The sequence below is a fragment of the Chiloscyllium plagiosum genome, chromosome 12 (genome assembly GCF_004010195.1).
Source record: "Chiloscyllium plagiosum isolate BGI_BamShark_2017 chromosome 12, ASM401019v2, whole genome shotgun sequence".
NCBI lineage: Eukaryota > Metazoa > Chordata > Chondrichthyes > Orectolobiformes > Hemiscylliidae > Chiloscyllium > Chiloscyllium plagiosum.
In genome coordinates this window covers 71,515,278-71,530,155 of record NC_057721.1, presented here as the reverse complement: position 1 = coordinate 71,530,155, position 14,878 = coordinate 71,515,278, and the positions used below count along the sequence as shown (strand labels likewise).

Genomic DNA, 14,878 nt, shown 5'->3' with positions numbered 1-14,878 from the left:
GCATGGAATGCGCTGCCTGTGGGAGTGGCAGAGTCAGAGTCATTGGTGACCTTTAAGCGGCAATTAGATCAGTACATGGATGGGTGCTTAAGCTAGGACAAATGTTCAGCACAACATCGTGGGCCGAAGGGCCTGTTCTGTGCTGTATAGTTCTATGTTCTATGTTCTATGAAAACTAGTGCTTCCAAACAAACCTGTTGGACTATAACCTGGTGTTGTGCGATTTTTAACTTTGTCCACCCCAGTCCTACATCAGCACCTCCAAATCATCCCTTATTAAGGGCTACGAAGTTGACTTGTTTGCTGAACCATCAAAGATCATATCATTTTGGTGCTGTTTACTTGTTTGAAATGTCAGCTGCTGACAGTCAACAGCGAATCTGGGACCTGCTGATTGTGAGGGTCCAATAGTCTACCCCTCTAACTCTAAATCGCTCTAACTAACCAATCTGGGATTTCTGGGTTGAGCTAGACACTGAACAGAAAGGGAATGCACATGGAATGCGCCACCCTGAAATGTGATGGAGGCAGGTTCAATTAAGGCATGCGACAGGGTGCAGGATGACTGCTCTGATTGAAATGGTTTGCAAGGTGTTTGGGAAAAAGGAAGGAGACTGGCACAAGGTAATCAAATCTATGCAGGCACAATGGGGTCCCTTCCCACCATAACAATACCGCGACTCTCTCTGAGGAAGAGAGTGAGGTTTTTGGAAGGGATTTCTGAACATGGAGCTTGGGCAGTTGAAATCATGGCAAACAATGCTGGAGTTATGGAAATTGAGGATTGCTCCAAAGATCAGAGTTGGAGAAGCTTCCTAATCTCAGGCACATGTGGGCTTGGAGGAAGTAACAGACTTAGGGAGGGCATGGATGGATTTGAACACAATAATGAGAATTTGAAAATTCTCTCCCTATTCAACAGGGCGCCAATACACCTTAATAAATCCACACAGGTGATGGATAAATGGGACATTTATCCATCCATGCCTGGATAAGCACAACCCCAACAACACTCAAGAAGCTTGATACTACCCAGGATGTAGCAGCCCGGTTGATTGGCACCACATCCACAAGCATCTACTCCCTTCAACACTGATGCTTAATAGCAGCAGTGTGTACCATTCACAAGATGCACTGCAGAAATTCACCTAAGATCATCACACAATACTTTCCAAGCTCATGACCACTTCCATCTAGAAGGACAAGGGCAGCACATTCAAAGGAACACCACCACTTGCAAGTTCCCCTCCAAGCCACTTACCATCCTGACTTTAAAATATATCACTGTTCCTTCACTGTCATTGGGACAAAATCCTGGAAATTCCTCCCTCATGACATTGTGAGTCAACCCACAGCAAGTGGACTGCAGCGGTTCAAGAAGGCAGCTCACCACCACCTTCTCAAGGGCCAGCGATACCCACATCCCACAAATATATTTCAAAAAGCATGGTATGAAACAGGATGTGGTGCCAGAGCACATTTCCAGGTGGTGACAAGTGAGAGGGTTAGAAATGTCCGACCTGAGCTTAGGGAGGACAATTAGCAAAATAGCCTTGGTAATGGAGGACAGAGAGCACATGGATGTGCCTGCATTAGCATCTGAAAGGGTAGAGGACAGCAAGCTAAAATAACCATTAAAAACTATCTCTCACATTGAGATTTTAACTTTATGTGAATAATATTTAAATCTTACCCTAAAGTGTGACTTCTTATTTGGGAGGGGAAGGGCATATCTCTGAACCAGCATTTCAATAATGTGTAGTCTAATTCAGTGTTGTCCATTCTGGTTTCAGGTTTATATTTCTCACCTCATGGAAGGTCTATGTTGGAATTGTAGAACAGCCACTGACTGATAGCTCATCCTACATTGTGGAGAAGATCATACATCACAAGAAATATAAAGGAAGGACTTATGATTATGACATAGCACTCATCAAACTGGCGAGGCCATTGATGTTTAATGGTAACTTTATCACTGATTTTGCGAGCTCATGAAAAGATCCTTAATTTTGTTCTTTGGACTCAATCTAAAAATTAAATGGAATGACAATTGTCTATGAGGAACATTAGCTACCTTTTCATTCAGGCACTTGATCAAGATAAAGAATCCCTACAGTTTGGAAACAGGCCATTTGGCCCATCAAGTCCACACCAACCCTCTGAAGACCAGCCCACCCGACATTTCCCATAGCTAATCCAGTAACCTGCACATCCTTGGACATTATGGGTAATTTAGCATGGCCAATCCACCTAACCTGCATATCTTTGGATTATGGGAGGAAGCCCACATAGGCACAGGGAGAATGGGCAAACTCCACATAAACAGTTACCTAAGGCTGGAAATGAACCCTGGTTGCTAGCGCTGTGGGGTAGCAGTGCTAACCACTGTGCTACCATTCCACATAGTCCAAGTTGCTTAGGTAAAAGCCTCTTCCTTTTGCTAAACTATAGCATTGCCATCTGAGAAGGAAGCTAGGCCTACTTTTGATACAGTTCTCGCAGAAGCTGAGCCCACAGTAGAGTGACTGTACATAATTACAACTTACTTCACATTGACACTGGACTCAGTGACTACACAAAAGGCAAGTGTTGCAAATTGATATTTCACAATATCCTTCTGCTGAGGATAAAACTTCTTGAAGATTAACTACCACAATGCAACTAAATCCAGGCTTACTGTAGGGATTAGCAGGTTTGCTGATTCAGGGATATATCTGACTCAGCATGGTTTTGCCTTCAAAAGATAGTATTGAGTTGTGGTCAGAGTAGAGAGAGCTTTATTCTGATCAGACTGTTGACCTGTCTGACTATGCAGTACGCAGGCTGAAGACTGTCAGAATGATTCAAGGAAGGTTCATGACCGTAACCCTAACCCTAACCTATCTGGATCATACAAAACCTAGATAATTTGTTAACTTGGTGAAGAGAGATTGACTTGGACTCATGTCCAAAAATGCCTCAACATTAAAATTCTCATTCATTGTTTTCATCATCAGTCATAACATTGCTATCGCTGTCATCTCCATCAGATCTACATCCTCTGAAACCGCTGCATTCACCCAACTCAGTGCCCATCCACTTTGCCAATTTTCATTCATGCAACCTTGATGATTGGACCATTAGCTGCTTGAGTCCGAAGCTTTAATTGGCAAGAGAGATGGGAGAGCCTAGAAACAGAGGGCATTGTCTCAAAATAAAAGGACATCAGTTTAAGACAGAGATGAGGAATTTCTTCTCTCAGAGAGTGTTTGAAACACCTCCCCACAGAGAGCTTTGGGGCTAGAGTCCTTGTGAGATTGATAGATTGATCAGTAGGGGAATTGAGGGTTGCAGAGAAAACAGAGGAAAGTGGACCTGGGGAATTTCAGATCAGCCAAGATCCTGTTGAATGATAGAGCAGGCTTGAGGGGCGAAATGGTCCTCCTCTATTCCTATTTCTTATGGTCTATAACAGCGAAGGTAATATATCCACAGTCTCTCTCAGAATCCTTTCACCCTTAAAAACAGAGTGCATCAGCTCAAGAGAATTAAAGGCTCAATTTTCTTGTATTCCCAGCGACTTTGGGATTCTGTTTTGAAATTGTAATTTTGCTTACAGGAAATGTCTTGTACATTTTTTTTAACATAACACAGATTGGATTCAGCCTATCTGCCTTCCCAATTCAGGACAAGAGTTTGCAGAAGGTACGGCCTGCTGGATTTCAGGATGGGGCCTGACTGCTGAAGGAGGTAAAACTGATTTGAAAAATCATCACCTTATCTCAACCAGGACATCTGGACTTAATATTGCTTGGGCCAAGAGGTGACAGGTCAGCCAGGGTGCCTTTGAAATGATCCCCACTGAAAAATGAAAATGGTGTAAACTTTAGATAAAATCTACCCACCCTCCAATCCAAACATCCCATTGAGACATACATACAAGAGGATCAGTCAGCTCAAATGGCTGGATGGCTGATTTGGGGTTACCATGAATGGCTTCTCGACCTTACCCTCATCTGAGGCCTGATGACCCTCAAGTTAAACTCACCACCAGTCATCTCTCTCTATCTAATTAGAAAGCAACTTTATGGTCCAATGGGTCTATGGCAACTTTGTCATAGAATCCCTGCGGCACGGAAAAGGCTGTTTGGCCTATCAAGTCTGCACTGACTCTCCAAACAGCATCCCAGCCAGACCCAGTCCCCCCACCCTAACCTCATAACTGTACATTTGCTATGGTTCACCCAACTAGCCTACACATCCTAGTACACAATGGGATAATTCAGCATGGCCAATCCACCAAACCTACACAGCTTTGGACTGTGGGAGGAACCTGGAGCACATGGAAGGAAGTCATGCAGACACATGCAGACTCCACACAGACCGTGACCCAAGGCTGGAGTTGAACCCAGGTCCCTGGCACTATGAGGCAGCAGTGCCAACTACTGAGCCAACGTGTCATCCCAGGTTTACTTCTTATTTGCAAGGAATGGTGTATCACATGAAATGTTGATAGGCAGCTCTATCCATAGAGTGACCCTGCAGAAAGAATCAAAACCTCCAAATGGAGAGCAATTTATGTTTGACAAAAGCAAATAATGTCCTACTGGGCAACAGTATAGTGTCACCATATATCAATGCACATGCATGTATTGTCAGCGTACTGTGAGTCATGGGATTGTCTTGTAACTTCATATTTAATTGGTCAGTCTTAATAAGAGAGAGGGAAAGTCCATCAAGCTTGTTATTCCTGATCCTCTTCCCCAAAGAGACGGGAGTTAGGGTTGTTGAATATTTTGAGGCCTGAGATAGATAGATCTTGATAAATAAGGGATTCCAAGTTATTGGGAATGGATAGGAAAGTAGTGTCGAGATCACAATCAGATTAGCTATGATCCTATCAAATGGTGGGCCAGCCTCAAAGGGGTGATTGGCCTGCTCAAGTTCCTAGTTTGTATGTAGATTCCACACTGTTAACCCTGCTGTACAGTTGGAGCCTGGCTAAGACAGTTTTTCAGTCAGACGGATGGTGAGCCTACGGAATTCTCTACAATAGAAGGCTATGGAGGCCCAGTCATTGAATATAGTTAAATTTCTAGTTTCTAAAGGCATGTGGAGGTATGGTGAGTTATAGATATAGTTTTTGAGTCATAAAATCATACAACGTGGAAACAGACCCTTTGGTCCAACTTGTCCATGCTGTCCAGACATCCCAATATGACCTAGTCCCATTTGCCAGCATTTAAACCCTTCCTATTCATAATCCTATCCAATTGCCTTTTAAATGTTGTAATTGTACTCACCATCACCAATTCCACTAACAACTGCTCTGCGAGGAGAGGTTAGCCCTTTTTAAGTCTTTATCCTCTCACCTTAAGCCTGTGTCCTCTAGTTCCTCGGGCTCAATGTATAAAATAGTATGGCGTGAAATCGCGAACAGGGTACTGAGTTGTCTGATCAGCCTAAATCATATTGAATGGTGGAGCAGGAACGATGGGCCAAATGGCCTACTTCTGCTCCTATATATGAACTGGGCTGTGTTTGATCATTCATGTCATGTTAGTGATGTGTATCATTGGTCATTTCACTCAAAGTCAGAGTATCCTCTATCGTCTTCGTGAAGGGAGTTGAGGGGACTGGGAGAGATTAGGGAGGCTCAAACCATAGTCTGTTTCCAATTGATGTTGATAAACAAAGCATTAATAAATTATTCAATGTTAGCAAAGGCTCCGTAACTAGAGGCACAATGGGGCAAGGGAAGGCCAGTAAACAGTTTACATTCAACAGTTTCACAATGATGATAGTGAATGTCTGGACAGCTAAGAGGGAGGAAGGGTACAAGAGATAAGCTTACATCTTACCTTTAGATTTTTTTGGATCAGCCTGACTGACTGGAATGAGCTTTTCCAATCCTTTATATCCCTTTGTAAGCAAAATGTAAGAGTTCAGATTTTGCAGGAACAGAATAAATGATTCCATTAGTTGGGATTCTTCCCTCATCCATCACCTTGAGAAATATATTTTGGTACATTATTGGAAGTAAGTGTCAGTCAGTTCCGTTGACTGGATGACGAGTGTACAATGCAAAGGGATGCCAACAGTGTGGCTTCAATTCCCACATCAACTAAGATTGCCTTGAAGGTCTTGCCTTCTCCATCTTGCTCCTTTACCCTTTGCCCTTGGGTTAAATTCATCACCAGTTATCTCTCTGTAATGAGAGAGCAGCCCCATGGAACTATAGTGACTTTACCTGTTCCTTTACTGGAAGTGTAAGTTGATGGTGAAGACAATAGATCTGGGACCTTCACGAACAATCAGACATTATGCAAAGAAGGAAATACATGGATTAGTGTCAAGTCAAGCAGAGAAGTAAAAGATTGGATTGCCAAAGGGAGAAAGTAAGACAAGGAACAAAAATGTTGAATTCCCAACTTTAAAATTGACTAGTGGCAATTTTGTCCTTTGGGAATTAAAATTCATGCTTTAAATTGTTCTCTTTCTGGGTCAGAGAGCTGGAAATGACATACATCTTCTCTTTGGAGAATTGCTTACGGTGTTAAATTCCAGCCGTAACTTTCCAAAGAGGTTAATAGGTGATTAATGTGTGACCAACAGTGACTTCACCATACTCTCAGGAAGGGCACCACAAGTTGACATTTTTCTGAGGTTAAATGTAGTTCGGCACAGATCACCCAACAACTTGATGATTTCTAACTCACTGGCCATCTCTCCCTTAGAACAGGCTGTTGGGTGATGTAAACGCTAATAGCTAAACACCCTCAAACTCAGCGTTACTTAGCCAGGTAAACCTGGGACAATGTCTCCTTTTTTTATTCAAATCTATGATTCCATTGAGTGAAGCAGACTAAATTATGTGATTTTTTATTCAGCAGATGAAATTTCGGTCAGTCTAATGGAGGCCCAGGTTCCCCTAATATCCAATCACGTGTGCAGCCGCCCAGAAATATACTACAAGAGGATAAGTTCCAGAATGATTTGTGCTGGCTATCTTCAGGGAGGGGTCGATTCCTGCCAGGTAATGTTCAAAGATGCATATAATTCTTGGGAACTGGTCACCCATGAGGACCACTGACTAACAGGGCACCCCCTCCCTGTTTTGATTAATTCCATTGATATATTCCATTGTTGATAAAAATGTCCATTACTTATAAAAAACTATTTTGTTCAGGACAATGTATAATGCACTTGGGACGATGGGCCAAGCGCTGGAAAATGGCATTAGAATAGTTAGGTGTCTGTTTTAACTGGCACAGACTTAATGGGGCTTCTTTCTGTGTTGTAGATCTTGATGACAGTAGAGTCATAGAGATATACAGCCTGGAGACAGACCCTTCAGTCCAACCCGCCCATGCCGGCCAGATATCCTAAACCAATCTAGTCCCATTTGCCAGCACTTGGCCCATATCCCTTGAAACCTTGTCTATTCATGTACCCATCCAGATACCCTTTAAACGTTGTAATTGTACCAGCCTCCACCCCATCCTCTGGCAGCTCATTCCATACACACACCAACCTCTGTACAAAAGAATTGCCCATTAGTCCCTTTTAACTCTTTCCTCTCTCACCTTAAATCTATGCCCTCTAGGTCTGGACTCTCCTATCCTGGGAAAAATATCTTGTCAATTCACCATACCCCTCATGATTTTATAAAACTCTATAAGGTCATGCCTCAGCCTCTGACACTCAAGGGAAAATGCTCCCAGCCTACTTAGTCTCTCCCTGTTGCTTAAATCCTCCAATTCTGGCAACAACCTTGTAAATATTTGCTGACCCCTTTCAACTTTAACATCGCTCTTATAGCACGAAGACTAGAACTGAATGCAATATTCATTAGGGATTTCCACAATTTCCTAAAATTGCACTGATGGCCTGCTGTAATTTCTCTGTATATTTGCTCGCCACAACACCCTCCCAACCTCACCTGTTTCCATAAACTGGATACCATAACGTGCTGGTATCTCATTTGGTTTAGTCATGACCCTGTGGGGAGCACCTCTCCCTCTGAATCCAGAGCTTGTGGATTCAAGTTTCACTTTCAATGATCAGAATGAGTACAATAGGTTGACACACCAATGGAGCCCGAGGTGAATTCAGTGCCACGCAATGTGCTTCCCAGCTAATGGAAAAATTTGAGATTTAATTATTGTCGTCTTGACATAGGAAGGAGCGTTCCTGGATGCCAAATGTACCATGTGCAATCTTCCCAGGGATGGTGCCTCTCTTTCAGTAAAGATGATGGGACCCAGCCTGAGCCCGGATGGCAGTTGGAGCAAGACGGTGAAAGATGATGGCAAAGGCGGTCAGGGCCGAAGCCTTGCAAGCGGCAGTGAAGCCTGGCATGCCCAATCAACAGCAGTGGTCAGAGAAGGCTGGTACACATGGGTGGGTCTTAGCCTAGCATGGGTAAAACCGTGCCCAGCTCAGGGGAGAGTGAGCCCACTTGGGGAAAGTCCACCTTGGACATTTTGCAGGTCCATGGCTTAAGAAAGGACTGTAGTATATGACTTCTTAACTTTATTTCTATTTTTCAAGTTATATACAAAAGAAGACTGCAGTGTTGGACCTTTTTAACTTAGTTACAGAATTAGAAAAATAAAGAACTAAGTTTTTGTGCCAAGGTACTTTGTACCTAAGATGGCACTGTCTGTGGTGACCTATCCTTTTCACTACCCTTCTGTACCCTGTAGGAAGTTGGTTTAGCTCAGTTGGCTAGATTATTGGCTTGCAGAACAATGTGATGCCACCAGCATAGATTTAATTCCCCATGCCGCTTTGAGGTTACCATGAAGGGCTCTCCTTCTCAAAGTCTCTTCCCTCGCCGGAGGTCTGGCGGCCCTCAGGTTAAATCACCACTGGTCGCTTCTCTGCAATGAAAGAGCAGCCTTAGGGTCTGGTGAGACTATTGTGACACAATACAACGTACCCTGTACTTGAGTACGTGTGACAATAAAAATCTCAATCTAAGATCTAAATGTTCCTGAGGCAGCAATCATGGACACGTCAGCTGGGGATGGCCTGGATAAGAGACCTGGGTGCTATTCAGGCAGAAAGCAAAGTGTGACAGTGCCTCAAAATGGTGATGTCTTAATGTCAACTAATTTACTTTTAAATCAGCAGCAATAGTTGTGAGTTGGGTTTATTTAAAAAAAACAGTTCTAAAAAAGGACAAAAGTGATTTCAAATCTACATGCAGCTGTGCATCCCACACAAATCTGTGTCATCTGTTAAAATAATAGCATGTCCCAAGGATTTGTGAGCAATCTCTTCCAGCCATAATAAAGATCACAATGGAAGCGGCCTACAGTATTCAAACGATAAATGAAGAAGTGAGTTAAAGGTGTGGAACAAAGGCCAAAATTGCTGGAGAAGCCTACCAGGTCTGGAAAATCTGTGGGAAGAAAGTAGAGCTAATGCTTCGAGTCAGTGACTCTACATTAGAACTTCACAAAGTTGTTGACTTTTATTGGACAAAGGATCTTAGTTTTGTTTAAAGATTTGGAGGAACTGGTGTTGCACTGGGGTGGATAAAGTTAAAAACCACACACCAGGTTACAGTCCAATAGGTTTATTTAGAATCACTAGCTTTCAGAGTGGTTGGCCTATAACTAGGTTTTTAACTAGGTTTTTTAAGTTAACTGAGTAGGCACTAAAAAACACAACTTTTGTTTCAATTACTGCCGGTTGGAGAGAGGAGTCACACAACAGGCCAAGCTCTCTAACTTCAGCACATAGTTTTAAGCAGAATGTCAGCAGCAGTTAAACAACGGAAAAAAAAAACTACTGCAATTCTCTCTTTTTCTCTATCTAAAAGGAAATCACTGTCTACTAATTTAACTGTGTCTCCATTCTGCAATGGACAGTTTGTAAAAGAACAACTTCAAATTCACATCAGAATCTTCAGAGATGATGGAAATACCAGCTACAACTTCAAACCAACTCAGTGATAGAAGCGAGTCTTAGAGTCATAAAGTCATACAGCATGGAAACAGACCCTTCAGTCCAACTAGTCCATGCTGAACATAATCCTAAAGTAAACTAGTTCCATCTGCCTGCTCCAGGCCCATATCCCTCAAAACCTTTCCTATTCATATACTTATCCAAATGGCTTTTAAACACTGTAATTGTACCCACAGACAACAAACTGTGAACTTGTTTCATCATTTTAAAACTCTTCTTTGGCCAAATTTATCTTTCTCTACTCTGCAATCTGTATTTAATGTGCATTTCAAGATATGAATGTGTTTATGTGCATTCGTTTATGGAAGTCAGAAGGTATTTCAATGTTTTACCCAGGTTGGTCTATAATGCAGTAAAACTAATTCTTTATTTTATCCGCTTTATGAAAACCAGTCTGAGAAATTCTTCATCAGATGTTAGCAGATACGTGCACATTAAAAGTTACAGGACCATCTTCATCCAAAACAAAATAAAACCCTGGAGCAGTCATAAGAAGAGAGATAAAAGGGGAGCTCTTCAATCCTAAGTGTTAGAACTATGGAAATAAATTCCCATCATTAGGTTTACTTAGTTATATCTTAACTCTGTGCTGTAAGACCATAAGACATTGGAGCAGAAATTAGGCCATTCAGCCCATTGAGTCTGCTCTACCATTCAATCATGGCTGATACGTTTCTCAACCTTATTATCCTGCTTTCTCCCTGTAATTCTTAATTCCCTTGACAATCAAGAACCTATTGATCTCAGTCTTAAATATACTCAATGATCTGGCCTCCACAGCCTTTAGTGGCAGTGAATTCCACAGATTCACCACTCTCGGGCTGAAGAAGTTTCTCCTTATTTCCTTTCCCTTTACTCTAAGATTACTCTGATTACTGATTTTATTGCAACTCAAATCAATACTTTCCATATTTATGCTATCAAAACCCTGTAAAATTATGAACTTCTCTGTCAAATCTACCCTCTTTTTCTGAAAGTAACATCCCAGGTTCTCAAGCCTTGCCGTAGAATTGATTTTTTTTAAGATTGCCTCCATCACAAAGGCCAACCTCCCATCTATAAAATCCATCTACCAGCCCACTGTCAAGGAAAGGCCGCCAGCATTCTCAAAGATCCATCCCAACCTGGCAATGTTTTTCTACAATGTCTACCATCAGGGAGAAGGTACAGAAGTCTGAACACATGCACCAGCTGGTTTTGTAACAATTTCTACCCTACTGTTGCTAAATTACTGTATGGACTCACAAACTCTTAACATTCGTCTGTACCTGTGTTTTTGTTTTTGCCGCTGTTTACCTATTATTTACTATCTGTGCTATTTAACTCTGTGATCTGCCTGCATTACTTGCAAGACAAAGCTTTTCACTGTGCCTTGGTACATGTGACAATAAATTCAATTCAATTCAATTCATTTCAATGTTGGTAGTTTAAGAAGCTTCTAATTCCTCTTGTTCAATAGATCAACATTCATCAAAATGGCCCTTGTTTAAGAGCTCTGCTTCTCAAACCTTCATAAATTAATCATGTCCATAGGTTGTATATAAATCTTTGTGTACATCATAAGAACATAAGAAATAAAGACACCTATCTTGGTTCGTTGAGATTGTGAGCTGAATTTTGCCCCTGAAGGATGAATATGAAAGGGCTCAGGTACCCTCTCTCATCCTAAACTGATCTGTAAGCTTTCCATTGAACATTACCAACTTGGACAAAGAGTCCACAGTTTGGCCACCATTGGACTGAAATCACTGCCCAAAGACTGTCTCACATAGACGGAGACCCCTGAGTGTCCACAAGGCTGGAATCCTAACCTGAAAACTAAAACCCTGTGGATCCCACGTACACCTCTTGCGTTCTTGTGATGTGGATGTGTGTCCTTCAAGGAGGATTTATCCATAACCTTATTGTTCATCTTTTAATTTTTCTCTTGGATGCAAAACAGGGAGACAGCGGAGGTCCGCTCGCCTGCAAGGAGAACAGCGTTTGGAAGTTAGTCGGAATTACAAGCTGGGGAGCGGGCTGCGCAAATCAGAACAAACCTGGAGTCTATGCTCGGGTCACCGAATACCTAGACTGGATCCACAAACAAATGGAGGTACCCACTGAGGAGCTGGGGCTCTGTGCTCACAACGTTCAGTTGCTTTGCGTCCCCTTTTTTTCCCCTTCTACTGCATCAGTCCCATTTCTCTGACCTAACGAGGAAAATGCTAGGCTGTCATCTGGCCTCTACCACTTCCACCTGCAATCACTTTGACATTAAGACTCCAGTATATTATAGTTGCTGGACTTTGATCCGGATAATCTTTCCATACCAGACGTCAGGACGTTTGGATAACAGAGGGTCTGGTTAGCAAAGTCTGTGGTTTTTAGCTGGCTTAGCTTTCTGCCTTGTAATTGAAGCTACGACAGTTAGGGAATAGTTTTCGGTTTTGCTTCCTAATTCCGATTGAATCGGGCAGGATCTACAACCTGTGGTTTTACATTCGCCAGGTTCCTGCTCAGACGATGGAGTTCAAATGATGCAGTTAGTATGCTGCCATCTGTGAGGGATGTGGAGAGTGCAGCCTCAGAATTTTAACGATCATCTGCTGCACTTCTTTCAGTGACTGAACAAGCTGGTTCTGTCATGGTAAAGGCTACCACCAGTGCCTCATGTGAAGTTATCACTTGCTGGTGATGTAAGTTGATGGTGCAGGGTTGGCATTGGCTTTGGAGATTCTATATCTGCACATCGAGTTAGTGGCAACTCCTGTTTAAGTTAGCATTGCATCCACTTCAGTGGCCAGTTAAAGCTTCCCACTTATCATTGTTATTGAGGACTATCCTTTCCCTTTTGATTATAATCTAGGGCAATCTGTTTGTCCCTTGTCACAGGCAACCTCCCTGCGTAACACAGCCTTGGAGATGCAACTATCTTCCATCTTGCATGGATGGCCAAGCTTTTAAAGCCTTCCCTTGCTTGGTAATGTTGGCAGGCTTGGCATGTTTACCCTTGGGTTAAAAACTTGCCTAGTATTTATGTTATTCATGTCTAAAGTGATGGGGGCAGTCAGTCTGCCCCACTGAGAAAATAGACAGGATCTACAAGGTTCAGCTTACACATGAACCTCCAAGTCCTCCAGATTCACTCTTTGCTTCTCTGATAGAAGACTGCTCCTTCCATTGTTATAGACCAGACCAACCCTCCTCAAAAAATATTAAGAAGATACCTAAAGGTGTAACTTTTTCTTAAGAAAAGTGTAAGGTGAAGCCAGAAATTGGCTGAATTGTAACTCTATAGAAATGCTTAGCAAAATAATATATGTATTAATTGCTACTAATTAATTGTTGCAATATCATAACAACCCATAAACACACCCTTGACGAAGGCAAATTCAGTAAAATAGATACTCTCATATGCAATTCCAGCAGCAGGAAGAGAACTCCAGCTTTTAGCGGAAACAGAGAGGGGAAAAAGAGCTTCTCCATCCAGCTTCAAGACCCCAGCAACTGCAGAAAGCTAAAACTAAACATCCTGGCTCTGTAGGAGCTTGACCCCACCCATTCAGGCGGCTTCTATTGTCCCAACTTTTAAAAAACCCCAAGGCCGCACAAGCTGTTTACTTCATTAGCTTTAAGCAGACTGCTTGGAGCATCTGTCTCAATCTTCCTTCACAAAAATAGAACAGGACAAAATATGTCTCTTAAAGTCATAGTATCACCACACCACGCCACCATTAATGGCCCCCTCAATAAGCATTAACACTTGTTCTGTGGTTCTTCCCAGCTTAATTCCTCTTCCTATCCACTACTGCCATTGAAAACACTTCCTGAACTACCTTTCTTTGTGCTTTGGGTCCCTCCAAACCCAATGATGATCGATACCTGCTTTGTAACCACAGTCCTTTCTCTATCCAATTGTGGTCTCCACTCCTACTCAACCCTAGCCACTCTACCCCTACATTCCCCACCCCCATTCCTGTCCTCTCCTCTCTCCCTCATTCTCTTTTTCTGAGGAGTCTCGTTATAAAGGCAAGTTGTTGTAGCTAATGGTGTGTTCAATTTATTTTTATTTCACAGAGGGAAGAGTCAAATGGCTGAAGACAATAAGAAATGAAAAATAGTTTAATAAATTGATGCTGATGCTTTAAGCTTAATTCTCAACATTATTGTATCTTTTGAGGTCGCACATCGGTATTTTCTGAATTTCCTTTTCTCATGCCTTCATTCTCTTTCTTTGGAGACTGATGTGATATCGTGGAAGGATTTCAAGTGTTCACATCAGATTGTGAGATGAACAGACTTCCCAATGCCACAAACCATCCTAACCTCAGCTGACAGTCAGAATCTTTTTCCCGGAGTTGCAATGCCTAATACTAGATGGCGTCATTTAAGGTGAGAGGGGGTAAGTTCAAAGGAGATGTGAGGGGCAAGTTTTTTTACACAGTGGTTGGACTCTGGAATGGGCTGCCAGGGATGGTGGTAGAGACGGATGTGATGGGACGTTTAAGGGGCTTTTGGATAAACATTTGAAAAGGCAAGGAATAGTGGGATATGAACCAATGGCATGCAGAAAGGAGTAGTTTAAATTTGACATGACATTGTGGGCCGAAGGGCCTGTTCCTGTGCTGTACTGTTCTATGAATGTTAACTAAAATGCAAGCATTTAATGGGCTCTCTTAAGCTGAATTTGCCTCTGATATCAATCCACAGTGAGATGGGAACATTTTCCATTCAAAAGATGGTAGAAACAATGACTGCAGATGCTGGAAACCAGAGTTTAGATTAGAGTGGTGCTGGAAAAGCATAGCAGGTCAGACAGCATCCGAGGAGCAGTAAAATCGACGTTTTGGGCAAAAGCCCTTCATCAGGAATACAGGCAGAGTGCCTGAAGGGTGGAAAGATAAATGAAAGATTATCTTTCCACTCTTCAGGCACTCTG

The 14,878-nt window shown here is 42.3% G+C and overlaps 1 protein-coding gene across 1 annotated transcript in view; it reads left to right on the top strand.

Annotated features, from left to right (window-relative positions):
• The window catches only part of tmprss3a (transmembrane serine protease 3a), a 50,007-nt gene extending 35,970 nt beyond the window's left edge, over positions 1–14,037 (top strand). The window contains exons 8-12 of the mRNA XM_043700195.1: positions 1,794–1,963; positions 3,634–3,729; positions 6,870–7,015; positions 11,900–12,052; positions 14,017–14,037. Of these exons, the coding sequence (XP_043556130.1) occupies positions 1,794–1,963; positions 3,634–3,729; positions 6,870–7,015; positions 11,900–12,052; positions 14,017–14,037 (586 nt within the window). The remainder of the gene's footprint in view (positions 1–1,793; positions 1,964–3,633; positions 3,730–6,869; positions 7,016–11,899; positions 12,053–14,016) is intronic.
• Positions 14,038–14,878: the final 841 nt, after the last annotated feature.